The sequence below is a fragment of the Gavia stellata genome, chromosome 4, assembly GCF_030936135.1.
Source record: "Gavia stellata isolate bGavSte3 chromosome 4, bGavSte3.hap2, whole genome shotgun sequence".
NCBI lineage: Eukaryota > Metazoa > Chordata > Aves > Gaviiformes > Gaviidae > Gavia > Gavia stellata.
The window spans coordinates 13,528,939-13,547,655 of record NC_082597.1 but is presented as its reverse complement, the minus strand read 5'-3'; the positions used below and the strand labels follow the sequence as shown (position 1 = coordinate 13,547,655).

The 18,717-nt window shown below is 38.4% G+C and overlaps 1 protein-coding gene across 1 annotated transcript in view; it reads right to left on the bottom strand.

Annotated features, from left to right (window-relative positions):
• The window catches only part of MAGI2 (membrane associated guanylate kinase, WW and PDZ domain containing 2), a 765,547-nt gene that overhangs the window by 146,182 nt on the left and 600,648 nt on the right, over positions 1 to 18,717 (bottom strand). The window contains exons 7-9 of the mRNA XM_059815959.1: positions 14,001 to 14,058; positions 6,852 to 6,973; positions 5,205 to 5,387 (exon numbers count right to left, since the gene is read on the bottom strand). Of these exons, the coding sequence (XP_059671942.1) occupies positions 5,205 to 5,387; positions 6,852 to 6,973; positions 14,001 to 14,058 (363 nt within the window). The remainder of the gene's footprint in view (positions 1 to 5,204; positions 5,388 to 6,851; positions 6,974 to 14,000; positions 14,059 to 18,717) is intronic.

Here is an 18,717-nt window from a genome sequence, read left to right as displayed (position 1 = left end):
ATTTTAACATATTTGCTTCTTTGAATTGAAGGCATTCCTTGTGCATACATAGTTCACCTTTTCTGGTGTTGCTGAAACTGGACAGCTTGCATCTTATCTGATCTGACGGTAGGTGAGATAATGGTTTGTTCATCTGAACTGACAATGGACGAACAGAAACAGAATTAAGGATCTGTTTGAACTTGTAAAAATGCATCCTTTTGCAGATGTCCTCAATTCCTTCTGTCCTGAGTACTCTACTTTTTACAGACATTGCGAGATGTTAGCCTTACTGTGCAAAAATATGCATGAATGATGACTAGATAATTATTCCCTAGGCTTAGTGACATTGTAGGGTCAGCCACCTGATAATGGCTTCAGTTTTGTTCTTATTCAAGTGAATAACAACATTCATGACTTTGTAGGTCAACAAGTGTTCAGTCTCTCCAATTTGCTTACATTTAGAGTAACCTCAGCTTCTTGAAAAATTCATCATGTATGGAAGATTGTATGGGTCTTGATGGCAGGCCCACGGATAGCAGCAAGGCCACAGTTCACTCCTTCCAGTATTTCTAACAGCTGGCTCACTCCCTTTGGAGATCTCTCAGGTGCAGTAGAAATTCTGAGTGGTAGATGTGGGACTGATCTCTAGACTCTAGATCTCTAGTCTCTAGGCTTCATCTTAATACAGTCATCTAGAAGTGGTGGATGTCTACTCATATGGTAGGTGTAAACATTTTTCCTGTAGACATCTGTATTTGTTAGCTGAACCTTATCTTACATTTATGAATTTTTATCTCTAGAATAGATTAACTAATATAGTGAAGCTACCATTCCTGAGAGAATAGCATCTAAAAAGGCCCAAGTCTGCATTGTTTACAGATGATTTAGCACCTTAGAGCTGGCCAAATATATGCTTGGTTGATGAAACGAAAGAGCCTGTTTCCCATTTCTTGATTCACACTGTTGAGCTATGACAATTCATCACAGATGTATATACGTTTCTGGAAAGTTCAACCTGCAATGACCATAGCTATTCGTCAGTCAGAAGGGTCATCAACAGACTCAATTACTCACTCGTGCACCATGTCTTTGAGCTGTTTCCTGGAAATTTTCACCAAAGGAACTGGAACTTGCTGAAATGCACAGAGTGAGAATCTTTCCCGAGCTTGATTATGTGGGAGTGTTTCAGCTTATCTAGTCCATTGAATAACCTTGAGAACTGTAGGAAAGTTTTTGCCTTTGCAGCTTGAGCTTTTATCTGACTCAGCCGCAGGCCTAAATCTTTGTTTGCCTTAGAACAGCAGTCATTCAAAATCACTCGCTGTATAAAAATCTTTTCATGTAGATGCGGTCTTTTACCACTGACGTTCACTCAGCATTTTAATGGAATACAGGGGCCTCTTAAATGCAGACAGTTTTCTATTGGCAGCGTGAGGCTTCAGACAAGACAAAGCAATGTAACCTCTCAGGAAAGAATGTGGTATCAGCTCCTAGGCTGTCTTGAGGTAGACAGAGATGCTGTGGAGTGTAATGTTCATATCCAGCAGCTTGATTGAGCTCCAAATGCTAAAACATGTCCTAGAAAGGCATTTGCGGTATTATTAACAGCCATTAGCTCACAGATGCTAGATTTACACGAGGGCATAATAACCCTTAGGAATTCTGAAACATCTGGCAAATGGGATTAGGAATGTAATTTTGGCTGTTTTTGACTCATCCACTGGGATATGGTTCCTCCAAGTCTGCTTGTGAGGTTTGTTGTGGGTCTGGGACAATTATAGCTACCCCTTAGTGCCCAGCACTAGGCTCTGAGTGGCGGTGTTAGGTCACCAGGACCTCAGATATCTCTTGTTCATCTTAGTGCACTCAGTTTGCCTCACTGCTTGAATTGTTTCATAGCATCACAGAGATGCCAAGTCACTGTTAGGCAGCTGCTTCCATGTTCCAAGGGATGAAATCCAAAATTGTTTCATTTTGAAACCTGCAGGTGAAATCCCTGTGTTGCGATCATGTTAAAAGGGTGACAATAACATCTTACATAGATTCACCCTTATTTTTGACTAGCATTTGTATCTGACCCCTAAATTAGATTTTGGGTGGAGAATTAAACCAAAGTTACAATATTAGTTTTCTATGAGCTTGTTTAACAATTGGATAAAGTACAGCATTGGTGTCTTCAGCCTGTGGCCAAGGTCCGGTATGATGAAGGAGGTGGTGCCTTTTCTTCCTTTTTTCCCCATATCTGATGCAGGTCTAAACCACTAGAATTTTGTTTACCACTTGGCCAAAAGAAAGTGTCAGCCTTGCAAGGGAAAGGCTCCAGAGTTGTATTACAACTGGGATCACCAGCACCTGTGGTTATCCCTCACACCCTGGTTGCTTCACAGATCATAGAGCCACTGTCCTCAAGCTTTCTACTATGATGGCCTACTGGCACAATATTATAGTTTGATCATTTATCAAAGGCTTCTATGACTGTTATCATAGCTGGAGTGCACATAAACTGCACAACACCACACAGTTCATGTCAAAGAATAAATAAAATCTATTTTAAAAGCCCTGTTCATCATCCAGTGATGCCTACCTAGCAAAAAAAAGGTACATATGTAATTTCAAATAGTTGTAATACATTTTAAATCTTAAAGATTTTAACAGCTTTATGAAAAAAATGCTATTGATGGAACCTGGGAGGCTTTCATATCTCCAGTTGATTAGATTGTAAAATGGCTGAATGGGGAGAGAAATCCTACTTCAGGAATTGTGAAAAGGATTTGATATCAGGAAATACAAGCACATTGCCGAACAGTGCTTTCTTAAATATTCTGACCTTAAATATCTTTTTTCATTTTACCATTATCATATTTAGAAATCACTTCAACTGTTCATGGAAACCATGTTAGACACCACAATTATTAGCCTGAGACTCTCCAATTACTTTACATCAGAACTCTGGCACTCGTTTCAAAAATGAAGACATTTGAGGTCAGAATTTATTCTGAGATGTAATTTTGTACATATCAGGCTCACATAATTATAGAGTGAATATATATTTGAATGTACATTTCTGTCTTGCATTCTTAATATAGTTGAATTAATTACCTTGGAAAAAAATCAATGTTATTTCTATGTATTCTAAAGCACATTTTTCTTATATATTCTCATCACAATCTGTGACTGCAATAATCACCATCAATAGTATTATGACACCCATATTCAATTTCAACATCAAAATTTAAGGAATTTGCAAGGATCCTCTCTTTTTCAGAGAAAAGAACTCCATATGAAGAAGTTCACCAATAACCAGCCCACACTTCAGACAGATTAGCAAGTAACTATATTTGAGTGCTGGATTTGAGAATGCTAAACCATGACAAGCAAGTAATATCTCTCATGCGGTGTATTAGGTAATATGACAATATTAGGAAAAATGAAGTTCATGTTACTAAATTCTCCTGAACTTCAGAAAGTCTGTTGTATCCTTTGTTCACTTAAACAACTAATTAATTTTGCCTTTGAAAGCCAAATTACATTAAGTTAAAATGGCAACAAGAATTGAGAATTAAAAAGCTGTTAAGACTAATTTTTTTATAAAACCAATGCCAACAGTCTATATTCTACTTCTTTCTTACATTTTCCTTCTTCATATATGTTATCTGTTTATCTATTTGGCATGAGAAACATCATGCCAGCTGTAATACAAGACTTGAGGCAAATTGTGGTGTTTTAAAAATAATATTTTTCACCACCTTCACAATTCCTCCTTGCAAAGTCCTGGAGAATCCTACAGAATAAACTAGAGTTCAGGGTGATTTATTCCGACATATGATAGTCCAGATAATTTCTTTGCTACAACAAAAGAAGGACGAAAGGAAATTTCCAGAGGAATCACTTGGGACTATTCCACCCACATTACTGGTGCCTGTGTGTGTTTATGTGTCTGCCTCCTGTCCTGTAACACACTGAAAGGATCCTGCTCTGCTGCTGTGGTCCACCCACAGTGATCTTCCACAGGCTAGGAAATGCTCTTATTATTTTCACAGTGACTCTGGCCACCATGGACTTGGTTTTCTGCAGAGACAACATAAATCCCAAACTAGCATTTCTTCTATAAAGTCTTGGTGAGAAATGGAAGGAAAAATTATGCATATGTCCCAGCACCAATGTGCAGCCTGTCTAGTATCTGAGGAACAAGGACTGCTGGGGAGAGACGGTGCACAGCGACAGGGCTGCACGAACACAGGACTACAGTCACTGGTAATCACTTGCACCAGTGGAAATCCCAATTTAAAGAACAAAAATCTTCCCCATGAGAGTGGCTATGTATTGGGACAGAAGCCCACAGAAGCTGTGGTATCTCTGTCCTATAAAATTTTCTAAAGTCCCATGGATGAAGCCCTGAGCAACCTGAGCCAACCATGAAGTTAGCCCTGCTTTGAGCAGGAGGTTGGTGGCTGGAGGTCCCTGCCAACTGAAATTATTCTATTATTCTCTGATTGTCTTCTCCTATAGGAGATGATAGCTGGTTTGGAAACTGAGTCCACCTTCCTCCAAAATTGTTTCATCCATATATAGACCTGATGTGACCCTCCAAACTTTTAAGACAGTGGTTTGCAATCTTATCAATCTGTGGACATGAAAATATTTCCAGTAGTAATCCAGATCTTAAAAGCAGCTTTAAATCTCTTCAGAGGAAGTTTCTTTTATCTAGTTGGTTTTCACAGATTCTTTATTAGTAGGCCACAGATGCCTACGTGTCCATATGCCACACTGAAAACTCTTGTTTTGACGGTTCTTATCAGAACAATGTTGGATCAGACTTGACTTTGATTATTTTGCAAAACCATCCTTTCTAAAGAAACAAATTTGCACTTAGTAGTCTGTGCTGTCTCTGCACGTCTCTTTTTCTTTCCATGCACAGACTCCCCTTGAGCAAACAGCCTATAAACCGAAGAACATCACATCCCATTTTTATGTAGGAGAATGCAGAGATCTTTTCTCCCTTAAAATATTATGAAATGTAAAAAACCAATCTACTTGGCATTATTAGAAAGAAAAATTACAAGAAAGTTTTATGTGAGAAGTTTATCTTACAGAGTAGATGTATTACACATTAACACAGAAAGTAATATGGAAAAATGTATGCATTCATGGAGAGTGAGACTCAGAAATCTATGTCTTATTCTACTTCTCATATAAAAGAACAGAGGAACCATCTTAATTACCTGTTTCCATTTTCCCATCTTGTGCTGCAGGCCCATCAGGAATTACACTCTTCACCTGGAGAAACTCATCTGGCTCGTCCCCACCAATGATGGTAAATCCAAAACCCATGTTGCTTTTCTTGAGAGTTGTGCTGAGGAAAGTCCCCTTCAGCTGTGATGCATCACGGGTGAAGAGTGGTTTTTCTACATCAGTCAACACAAACAAGAAAGACAAAAGTTCTGATCTAGTCACTACACAGTGGGGACAGCAGCTAACAATATTGGCTGACAGCAGGTGACAGTGTATGAAAATCAAGGAAGTAAAGAGTGCAGGCATTCCAGGAAAAAAAAAATTTGTGAGTTTTTATATTAATACAAAGCTTAAAACATATTTCTTATCTATGGCAGATCAGCCATAAGTGGGGAGTTATAAATGTTCTTTCATTTTAGAAATACATTTAGAAGTGGATATTGTGTAGCTAAAATAATTACAACAATAAAAATGATCTGTGAGGTAATTTTAAAACCTCTTTCCTAACCTATAAATTCAGTTTTGTCTACAAAGTAATACATTCTCCATAATTTCCCTCCCACCCGCAATAAGGAAAATATCCCCCGAATATCTTATTCCATTTGTTAACAAGCAGTGCTAAATATTAGGTGAGATTTTCTCTCCAGACAGGTGGGTTTTTGGCATCCAACAAGTGACACACATAACTGCTGTGCAACCTTCACGTCCCCTCTCCGTGTGCCTCGGTGTGCAGTGTGGGTGGCGGGGGCTCCCCGTGCCTCTATCCCGCGCTGCGCTTGGTGAGGAAGGGTGGGAGGAAGGTGCAAAGGTTGTGACTTCAACAGCTCTCGCTACGCCCGCAGCAGTGGGGCTGGGCTGGCCGGCAGCGGAGGACATACCGTGCAGCCTGCACGTCCCGGAGGGGTCGCGCCGGCACTGGGACAGGTCATTCACGCTGCGGGACCTCTTGGGAGCGGGGCGCGGGTGGGCGAGTTTGGGTCTAGGTAAGGTTGATGAGGAGCTTTCTACTGTTACAAAGGAGAACAAGCCTCATTCTCTGGCTATAACCTTATGTTAAAGTTTATTTATCTCTACCAATACTGTTTGCTGCTTATACAGCTCATTTTAAGCACATTAATTTTTACGTTACCAAGAGGCTGTATTCTTGTAAACTCCTATAACACAGTGTTTGAGGCTTTTAACTTAATTGATGTATGCTAGATGAGCTAGCTTAGAAACATACCAAACATCAATTAATGGTAATTTAGAGAAAGTACAATTAATTATTTCAGTGTTGCCAACCTTGGGTGTTCAAGAGGAAGTCGTACATTCCCAAGAATAACATTTATGATTTTATTTAGAAAATGACTTTCAGACTCTTATTCCGCTTTCTCTTTCTTAGCCTTTAGGAAACACTAGGGTCAACTTTCCTGTCATTTCTCTGTGCTTCTGAAGGTTAGAGTATTTTAGGTGGCTCATGAGTCCCGCAACTCTGGGAGCTGGGATATTCAGGGGAGAAAAATACTAGGAGATAGGTGATAACATTGTGAGAATTGGCAACACTGTTCTTTTATATCAGACTATGACAAAATCGTTGTCAAATAAACAGGAGAGCAGGATCTTTCATCTTAACTAAGATAGCTGACACGGTACTGTACCTCGGAAACCTTGGGCCTGCATAGGCTTTGTTCCAAGTTCTGCGTTGGGCATGTTATGCTGCTGTAGCTTCCTTTTTGCTTCTAGGACAGGGTTTTCAAATTGTGTTCTTCTATTTATGTGGCTGGAAAAAATTTGGTTTTGATTAAAAACTGGGTTCAGTTGGGGAAAATGATCACTTTCAACATGTAGGATGCTGTATGTGACTTAGGTGTGTGTGGTTAGAGAGTGAAACCATTATGGAACCCCAATGGGCCTGAGCATGTCCCTTACACGCCACACAATTTTGTTGGGGATGAGAAATGCACAATCCAGCACACTGCATAATGAACAGCTCTGAGAAGTGTCCTATCATTTCAATATGCTGAAATCTGCTACAGACAATGGTTTTGATCTATGGGACTACATATTAAATAGCAGTACTGCTGAAGCATGCTACAATGACAGTTTTTCATGTCTTTAGTACAAGCATTGTTCTCTGCTTGATTCAAAGTTTTGTGCATTATTATCAATTAGCTGTAAGTGAAATTACTTAACCACTTACAGAAAAGGTAAAGCCTAGAACACAGAGTGCTTTTATGATTGCAGCTTAGAAATAAATCTGACATAGGAAATAAACTGAAGATGATTTCTTTTTAATTCTATGGTATATATCTGCTCAGCTGTACAGAAAAATTGGATGTTGCAGAAACTAAGTCAGATGGTAGATTAGAACTACATAGATAACTATATGAAATATAAGAAAAGTTAATGTACACATTTTTTTCTTGATGCTTTACATTTCCTGCAACAGGTCAGTCAGTACATCTCTGTCACTACACCACTAATTTTCTGTATTGTGTTTAGAACTACTATTTTTTCTACATACTCTCATCATAGCCTTGATTTTAACTCTTTAATTTAAAGCATACATTTTATCAGTCAGTGAGTAATCCTACAATCCTGTCCTGTGATATGTTTCACATGTTTTCTGAAGAAGGCAAAACAATTTAGTAGGCTGCATTGAACAACTCCACAAGATAGGATCACGATAGGATCACAACTGAGAAAAGGGGCTTGTGCTGCAAAAGTTGTTTTGGGGAAATAAATACATATGTACAGAAGGGCAGGTTTTAAAACATGTGACTCCTTATTTGTTCTCACTCAGCTACTATGTATTGAGTTCTTCTGAAAATCCAATCCCAATCACCGGCTTTAAGCAATTGTAGAGGTGACCTGGGAACATTTGAAACTCTGAGATCCTAAAAAGGGTTGAATACCTTCCATTTATATTGAAATGAACTTTTATGCCACATTAAGCACTTTTCAGGTCCCTTGGGATTCAGATCCTACCACTGCTTCAAAGAAAGTAAGTGGAATTGCCATTAAGCGAGGTAGAGGAGAAGCAGCAAGTCCTACGGGAGTGCAATACACTTGGAAAATCAGGTGTTAGTGGCCAGAGCTAATGCAATGAAAAGATTTTCAGTCATGTAAAAGAATATTTGATTTACTGAGAGAAAGTAAATGTGATAAATCCTGGAGTTGCTACTTTGTTAACATGGCTATAACTCATTCAAGTGGCTGCTAACTTACTCTCGTACTCTAAAATTTTGATTAATAGTTTTCTTGTAAATTTTAATCTATGCTGTGGACTGAGAAAGTCCCTTTTGTTTCTTTCTTTCTTCAGACAGGCTGTTTAAGATTGTAAGCTTTCCTTTCCTAGACTTTTGCTTTCTAGTTAGACCATGCTGTAATTGTCAGGGTCTTCAGCACCTTAGTCTATTGCAAACCTAGAAACGTATGATGGAAGGGAGACAAACTTCACCAGTTAAAAATGGAGAAAGACAAGACTTACATGCATTAAATAGGGTAATTATGAACTACTAACATAAGCATGAAAAAGTTAATTTTCATGCTATCACCTATCACATGATGTATTTGAATATTGTAAAGGAAATACTACTTTTGCCATTACACAAGGCTGTGATGAAACATCACGTGAAATACTACATAAAGTTCTGATCTCCCATTACCAAATGAAATGAACCCATAGAAAAGGTTTTACAGGAAGACCAGTGAAAGAGAGTCTTCTATGACAGAAGACCAAAGAAGTTTTAGCTTTTTATTCAAGCAGAATTAATTCTGATATATAATTGTGTTCTATGAATGCCTTTGGAAGTAAATACCAGAATGTATTAAAGATGTCAGGATTTCAGTCTTGAAACCTGTAGGCTTCTTACAAGCAGAACTGTGACATTATGAAACAGCTTCCAATAGCAGATCTGGGGTTAAATATCTAGCTTGTTTTACGTTAGCATTTGATAAGGTTAAAAACAGGGTTGCTACACAGTGGCTTGAGTTAATTGCTTCAACATAGGGATCATGTCTTATTTTAGAGGCTCTAAAGTATCCTACCGTGGCCTTCAGCTGCCCTTCCAGAAGACCTTGGGTTTCCCATAGCTTTTGTGCCAGATGTAATGGATATCCAAAATCACACTACAGATCTGCATTTAGGACCTTGGACTATGCTTAGTGTCATGCTGTAATTGCAGGGCACATCTCAGTGCTGCAGAAGGCCTCTTGCAGATCTAAGTTACAACTTATATGTGGTTCTGAGATATAAAAAAAGATGGGATTTTAGCTAATATAGGATGTGTCCATGGCTCAAGGAACATCAGTTCCTGTGGTGCTGACATCACAGCTAGAATCTGTTATCTGCTGCCTCTCTACAGTTTCTAGGTAGAGTTTAAGTTGTGATTTAGTCAATTTACACAGAAATGTTTTCAGTAATGGCTATCTTGAAAACGACCTTTTTGTTCTAGCTGATCAGATGGGAAGACTAGCAGAGGTACTTGAAACACCTCAAGTTGTTGGTGCAACCTTAATAATTCTTAGCTCCGATTTATTCCCATATTTTGACTGTTCTATGTTAGTGTGCAGTCTTGAAAGCACAATGTGAGAATTCCAGCAAATTCAAACAACTGCATTAAATATTGTGTCCAAGAGGAGTCAAAGAAAATAAAATTACACTGATTATCAGTTGTTTTTCAGTCAGCACCACTGGATTTATGCTCCTAGACTGATGAGACATGAAACGCCTCCCTTCCATGCAATTTTAGCACTATACAGCTTCATGGCTAAATCAGAAAAATTGCTACTGATGAGTTTACCTGAGAAAGAAGTTATTAAGCAAAGTTGTTCCCTTGAAAGGACATTCTAGCCTTTCATCTAGCTACTTCAGCTGCATACAAAATAGATGTTACTAAGCTAGGCCCTAATAAGACAAGCCAAATGCGACTTTTGGAGATGGTTACAAATAAGTGCTTTTGTGGTTAAAACAGATTTTGAATGTGATCCAAAAATGTATTGCTCATCGCTCATACTATCTAATTCAGTAACCATTTCTATCTTCTCTTTTCTTCCTTTATTTTATACAATGCATATTAAATATAAAAGCCTAATCCAAAGACAAGAATCCAACTAATTTCCCCTAGTGCCATTGTGGCTGTACAGAATCATCATGCTGCCTTTTATTTGCTTTCTAGTCGTAGGAACCCTGAGTTTCACTCTGCAGAGAAAAAGGGGTAGTCGTTGCTGCTGTCCTCTCTTAGTTCACTGTATGCTAACTGGCACAACCCCTCAGAGGCAGGATTTGGTTTTGGGCTGCATTTAGCTGTGATGTTGAAATAGCATCTCTTGTGTTACGTACTGTCACCACCAGCCAGCCTATAAGACATAGGCACCATTCTGCCATCCCATCAGTGAATGTGGCCAGGCTAAGTTGTTTTTGTGATGGACTTTCACATTAGATGTGCTTAAGACAACTGAAACACATTCTGAGGAGATTTATGGGCAGTAATGCCTAGTATGCAACTTTCAGTTGATGGCCAAGACACTGAGCCCTGCCAAAATGGTAGCACATCTAAGGATGTGCATCAGCAGAAGTTTAACCTATCATGTCCTTTTCTTAGCTATTTTAAGGTATGGTTTTTTTGGTAGTTTGTGACTCTAACTTCTGAAATTGTTGCCTATAACCCACCAAAGTAATTCTGAGGATCAGGATACCTAGAAGATGCACATGCTGATGCAAAACTTGTTAGTGCCTAACTCCTCTTTACATTCACATTTTTCAGTTACTAATACTTCGTAATGACAAAAAGACCTGAAATAAGTTTTTCTGTTTGAGTAGTAACAGAGTGTTGTCAGAAATTGTAAGTCAAGGAGGTATATTTTTCCAGAATAAATACCTATATGGCTAATTTAGCTGTTCTCTTAAGAAAACCATGTCTGGAAATTGAGCTCTGTGTTGTAGTTAATCATCCTTAAAGGGGTAAATAATCTTTTGGCAATCAGAATGCTGAAAGACCCAGTGCACTCTAATAACCACTTTCTCTCCATAGCCCTGCACAGCTAAGTGCTGCTAGTTCTTAATTTATAAATTAAGAGAAAATTGCATGAAAGTTAACCTACGTATAGCAAACACTTCTCATTTATGTCAAATGTCTACACCTTACAAATGAAGCCTGGACCCACATAACAAGGCAAATGAAAATTTTAATAATGTCTCACACCTACATTCATGCATGATTAAGAGAGGAAGTTATACTGGAGACCTTATTTTTAAACAGAATTTGCAAATATATTGTGATAAGTCTTTATTAACTTTGCTAGCAAGACCTTTGAGGTTTTTTTTTTTCTTTTTTAGCTTTTCCTCTGGTCTCAGAGTATTGGAGCTGAGCATGGCTGGCCCTTGTAAGGTGAACCTGAGTCTGTCTGCCTCATTGCTTACCCTTACAAACTTCCCCTGGGATACAAATATTTCAGCAAGCAGAGTACAAGCCCTTCTTTCACTGACGGTTTTAAAGACCTGTGTGTAAAGTTGGACTGGACTTGAACGTGTGAAAGTTCATAACCTAACTTTTCATGATTTACCCACTTTCATGACATAATTAAGAGAGTTTATTGTAATCTGATTTTAGCTAGTTAAAAATGAACTCATCTGTTGAATAGTGATAATAAAAAAGGTGTGACTGCCAGTTTTTAGCATGAAAAATGGAAAGCAATCTTTGTTTCAAACTTATTGAGCTCAGACTGCAAATTAAAGTACAGCTACATTTTACTGACTATAAAACTCCTTATGAACTTAGTGCGGCTGCAGTTTTAATGCCATCCTGTGAACATCCATTCCACTTCTAAAAACCTCTGAGCCTGCAGTAGGTCTGACATATCTTTCCACAAATCTTATCTGTGGTAGAATTAGTAAATTTGGCACTAACAGCCTTAAAGTATGTAATTGCATAATAACATCTGGGCCTGGTGCCTGGTGTCTGTTTACCTGTGGATGGACATGAAATGGAGATAAATACTGGTTCTTTTTCTGACTCCGCAGTGAAGTGTGAGCATCACTGGTGCCAGAATGCCTTGGGCTGCACTAACAACAAAGCGGGGTCTCAGTAAGAGATTAATGCACAGAAATTGCACAACACCTGTTACTCACCAAAATACGCTAAAAACCACTGGGCAGAAGACTCTTACTCACACCCAGCAGCTGCATAATTGCATGTGCAGAAATCTTCAGGGGGGTTCAGTACCGAGATGTATGAACTCCAGCCCCTAGTTACTTGGGGACATCATAAAGAACTCAGGCATAAAGAGAGAGGGTAATTACCTAGGGACTTAAAAAATTTACTCATCTTTTTGCTTGAATCTGGACCGACTAAGCTGATCTGGGCTGAGCAGCAAACCAGATGGGGCTGCTGGCTCTTTCACCTGAGGGCAGGGAACAAGCCAGGGACAAAGAAGCAGAGCAGGTGCTACTGCATTTGGAGAATGGGACAGAAGGAGTCAGCAGGGCAGTGGACAAACACTGCTTTCATTTGTTTGCTTGCTTTGTAGGAGGGCTATGGAAGGTGCATGGGCATCCGCAAGCTGCTGCTGCTATAGCAAAGGAAATCTTAATCTTCTAATCCTCCAGAAATCAGATCTTTTTTTTGAGCTCTCTGTCCAGCTCTACCCTGTGTATGTTAATAGTAGCATTTCCTGAGGTCTGGAAAAGCTGCAGCCCCAGTATCTGCCCCGAGTGATCCTGCAGTCAATGTGTTGGTATGGATACAAGGGACCAAGGGAATAATGTGACAGACAAACTAAAACTTTCTATTTTGTATGAAACAACTAGAATAAATGTACTGCTTAAGTGGCAGGATCTGAAATTGAGTTTTTAGGTCAGGGAACATTTTCTCTAGGGATCTCTCTTGTTTAATAAAAGGAACTAATGGATAGATCTTTCTCAACCTTTCAAGCACTGCCTGCACTGTGACAGGGAGTGGCTTTCTGCCTCCTCTGCTCTATACTTTGTGCAGAGACCGGAATGAGAACTGACCACTCTGAACAGGTATCACAATTTTGATTTTGAGTCACTTTGCATAAGTCTCATTCACTGCACTAAGCTAAAAAGCAGAGAAAATCATCTCTCTGATTTACTTATTTTATGTAGGAACTGGCCAGAACAAGTTCTACCTAGTACTTAAAACCAAAGCTTTCTGCTGCCCTTTGCACACAGGAGTAAGAATCTTTTTTTGTTGTTTCATGACTAAAACAAAATCTGAAAAGAAAGTAAGGAGGGACTGTGCTGTGAAAATAGAAATTTATATTTTCTTATTTTCAGCTGCACTTGTAAGTACAAAATAAAACACGACATCCCTAAAATTTTATATGCAGCATATAAATAACCTGCCTTCTGGTACAAACAGTGTAAACATCTGATTTGCAGCAAGGAAGGACTACCCAGAAAAGGATCTTAACTGAGCTAAAATGATTATGCTTTTCTCTATTCATTGATTAACAAGATCTCTACCTCATTGCATATCTAAATCTTACACAGAAAATAAAACATTTCTTTAATGAGTATGATCTTTGTACAAGTATTAGCTGGAATGATACCATAAAATCAGACCCTGGAGAAAGAGAATGACTGAATGCCTGAGCCACTGATTCGAGACACATTGAATGTATTTGGACACATTAGCTGTATTGATGACTGAGAATTCCTGGTGTACCCTCAGTTTAACGTCAGGTAATTGTACCCATGCCTTGCCAGGCTAAGCACTGCAGAGGATACTAGTATTAGGTTATGACATATTAACAGCAACTTAATATTGAACTTGGGAACTTACTCAACATAATAAGTGCCATAAATGGGATCATCAATTTTCTCCCAGCCATATGGAAGCTCTGAAAAACAAAGAGTTATCTCTTTCAGTAAATGCAGTACAGAACGCTAAGATTTCTGAAAATGAAATTGTGGATCTTTGGTGGGTGTCAAGGGAAATAACTTGATAGTGAAATTAGATACAGTGACCAAAGCAAATGCCAAATCTTGAACACACCCCATGGCAGCCACAAGGAGTAGTAATTTGAAAATTGGCATGGAAACACAGATCTCAGTCTCTAGAAGAACACATTTTAGTTGAACTACTTTATTGTTCCAACAGCTGTGCCAGCCAACAACTGTAGCACATCTTGTATGACATCATCGCCGGAGGAAGTGAGAGCATTCTGTTTTCCCAAATAGGTACACACAAAAAAAGTACTTTGCTTTTTGGGCTTTTTTCTTTGCTAGGAATCCTGGAAAGGTTGGCCTAAGAGGAACGAAAAGAGTTTGCCTCCTGCCATGTAAATACAGTAAGTATACCTAAATGTTCCTGAGAAGTTTGTACTATTTGTCTCACTGTGATGGCAGTTCCACAGCCACCAAAGTCATCCTGTTCCAAAGCTTAGTTATACATCAGGGACATTGGAGTACATAGTAGTACAAAGCAAAATAAGATACTATAGCATCTTCTGACCATAAAACTAATTACATTTTGCAGAAATAGAGATTCTTAAATCATTCCAGTATTAACAATTAAAATGTTAAATACATTAATTTAATGAACTTGAAAATCAATATGTGTTCATGTACAAGCAAACTGTCACATATATATTAATGTACATCCATACATATTTTATTATCACTCACACTGAATGCTTAAAAAATTATTGTACTGCTAACAGAATGGATATGACAAATATCTCAGTCGACACAAACAGAGTAAAAACCTCAGTGCAAGATGTGATGACTTTGATGGAGGAGACTTACAAAAGGATGGGCATTCCCATCACGCACAGGTATCGATTTCTGTGCAGTTAAAGACTATGGCACAATATACAGGGAGTGGTACTGAGATTCTATAAGGAAATTTGATTCTGGAATTCCTTATTTGAGATGTTTTTTCCTTTTTAAACTCAGCTGCACTTCTAAAATAACTTTTTGGAGACGAGTACTGAACTAGACAGAGCAGAACTGATGTCTCTCATATCAAACACCGTCACTAAACTGGCCATAAAGAAGTACTCCTGGATGATTTGAGCTTATTTTTTTTTCAGTGACAATGTGAATAGGCCATTATTGATGTGCTCTAAAAGGCAAATAGGAAAGTAAAGCCTGACTGGCAATAGGGAGGTTAAAGAGTTAAAATACAATGTTAAGAAATGGCTTCATCTCTGCTTGTTACTTCTCATTTAAATGCCTCTGTAATAGCTGATGCTTTCTTGAGCGAACCTGCTTAGACAGCTGTGGTCTTCATGTCATGTTGCCCTCAGAGGGTGTTCCTGCTCAGCCTATTCCAATAATGCAATGAAGGATACAACCTTCTGCCAGAGACAGGCAGATGAGGAACTCCACATTACTTTTTCTGTAACGAAAAGCTCAAGGACTTCCTTAATGCTGGTACTCATTTTTTCCTATTATTCTTACAATATTGTTAGCTTTGAAATCTTCACAAGTCTGCACACTGAACTGCTTTTGTCAGGGCTATTTTGTTATTGTCACTTCATAGGGATCAATGCATCATAAGGTATTTATGCAGATTACAGAATCACAGAATGGTTGAGGTTGGAAGAGACCTCTGGAGATTGTCTAGCCCAACCCCTCTGCTCAAAGCCGGGTCACCTAGACCAGGTTGCTCAGTACCATCTCTAGTCAGCTTTTGAATATCTCCAAGGATGGAGACTCCACAACCTCTCTTGGCAACTTCTTCACGTGGTTGATCACCCACAGAGTGAAGAAGTTTTTTCTTATGTTTAAGCAGAATTTCCTGTATTTCTGCTTGTACCCTTTACCTCCCATCCTGTCACTGGGCACCACTGAAAAGAGCCTGCTTCTGTCTTCCTTGCACCCTCCCTTCAGATATTTATTTAGATTGATAAGATCCCTCTGAGCCTTCTCTTCTCCAGGCCTAACAGTCCCAGCTCTCTCAGCCTTTCCCTATAGGAGAGATGTTCTAGTCCCTCAATCATGATCTAGAACTCCATCTGTGTCTCACCAGTGCTGAGCAGAGGGGAAGGATCATCTCCCTTGATCTGCTGGCAATGTTCTGCCAACTGCAGCTCAGGAGGCTGTTGACCCGTTCTGTTGCAAGGGCACATCACTGGCTCATTGTCAAGTCACCAAGCATTAGCAAGCCCTGGTGTTGCTCTTTCCAGATCTGCCCAGAACTTCAGTAAAATCTGTAGGAGATTGACCCTACAATGGTTACCACAAAGTCCTGTATATCCTGAGACAAGACTGTGGGATGTAATACATATATATTCAAAAAGAAAGCAGCTGATCTACAAATCCTGTATTCCCCCTACAGTAAATTTCATTCCCAATGCATGCATGATAAATAAGGCTCCTCTTAATAATTTGCTATGAAAAAATGGTGCTTTTACATAACCCTATGACATAGAATAAAATATAAAGTGTTAGTTTAAATACAGTAGGTACATTTTATTTTCATGTAACCTTGCAAGGTTTTCTTCACCTAATTAATATCATGTTGCTTTCATATCTGGCCATCTAAACTTACACTACCTTAAAAAAAAGTGAGGCAGGTATGGGTAAAATCTGTACATACTTAAAAATACACATAAACATGCACACAGACACACACAAATGTGTGCATAGGTCCCTTTCCCAAAGTGTATTAGTAGATGAAGTTTTTTCCAACTATGAAATTAAAAAAGAAAGTAGATGTTTTGCCCAAATTTTAAAGTAGGTAACTTTCTGTAATTATATACACTTCAAAGTGTATAGATGCATAGAACATATTTTATTTTACATATTTATGAAAATCTGAAATAATTTGAAGATTTACTATTAACCTATTGGCATATTTTTTCCTAAAGTAATGATGCATAACTGTATTTATGAACTGGCACAACTATTGAGAAGGCAAATGGCCAATCCTACTTTCTAGTGTAAAAGTCTGCAAAAATCTAATGAATTGGACATATGGAGAATCCACTTTTAAATACAGGGATTGAACCCCTGATTATCTAACATCATAAAATAGTCACAGCTTCAGAAGAAAGGAAATAAAAATTACCTTCATGTACCATAACAGATATAAACTCCATGTAAGGCTATGCTCTAATTGCATTTTTCCATTTGAGATGCAGCCTGTAAGCTATATTTAATTAAAATACTGTGTTGACCAGTAAAATGGAATTGCTAGAGCACAAACCCCAAGCCCCCTGCTCTCCCCCAAAGTATGGCAGATAAGGTTAGTGGAGTGTAGTTTACTAGAGAGCTTCTGTTAGAAGAATCTTTTGCTACATTTGCTTCCAGGAGCACTGTGATTGTTTTTCATTACATTAAATAGTGGCTTCTATTCCATTTTTCACTATTTAAATGAAAGATTACAGGACAGATATACTTTAGTGCTTCATAAAGTAGGAAGCTAAGCATTTACCAAATTAGGGGTGAGGTCATTACAGTTTCTCTTTTTCATTTCACTGTGCCCAGTGATGATCATTAGGGATGAGAGTGAACAATAAACAGTTATAAAGGAGAATTGTTATAAACTACTTGTAAAGGAGATTACTATTGGCCACCATGATCTGAATTGGGAAGGGAGCTATAAATTATAGCATTATCTGATATTCATTTGGTAGCACTATTATGCTAGTTCATGTATAATTTCTGCAACCAACAGTTTCATGGTTACTATGCTGTTTATGAAGTCTTCATTTTCATGAGCTCAACACTTCTACCATTCATGTCTTTCAATTCTATTGACTCCAGGAGCATTTTTCTGTATAGAAGGAAAAAAAAATTTCTATCCTTTATTTTCAGTCTTCAATATCTGACATTGCATTCCCACAGATCTCCTATCATCCAGTGGAGGGGCTGTTCAGGAACGTTTGTAAAATCACCATTTAAAAAATCAGTAATTGTGCAGCATTTGGTAATGCTGATACCATGAGTGGATGGAAAGGCGCTGGATAATATGTATAGTACATATATATGCTCCAGTTTTCACATTTTGTGCTTTATTCCTTACCAGAGAAGCAGCATATAGCTAACACTGCAGCAGTCATCCAAAAAAAAAAAAAAAGGATCAAAAGGCACAGCTGATACTCAGACACTTTGCTCAGTATGCATCTGGGTAAGCTTTTAAATGCAGAAGGAGCTGCATTTCTAAAAGTTAAATGCCCAATGGTAACAAAGGACCTTGTATTTTCAAAGAAAGAAAGAAAGAAGGAAAAAAAAGAAAGGAAAGACTAAAGTGAATACAAGCAGGTCACTTTAATAATCAGTGGTAGTGCTTTCTCATCACAGCCTGCTTATGCTAATGGTTCAGATGCTCTTATTCTTCCTTCTGAAAGCTGTTGTGATTCAGAATGAATTTTGATAGTGCCACTTAACCTTCTCTGGGGATAGAGGAAGGAGTACATTTTGGATCTAAATGTGCCAAGATGAAAAAGCATATTACCAAATCCAAAGATTAATTTTTCTGAATTTAGTTTATGGAGTACTAATTGTGTTAAAGAGAGTCACAAGAACCTCTCAAGGTTTCAGAACAACAG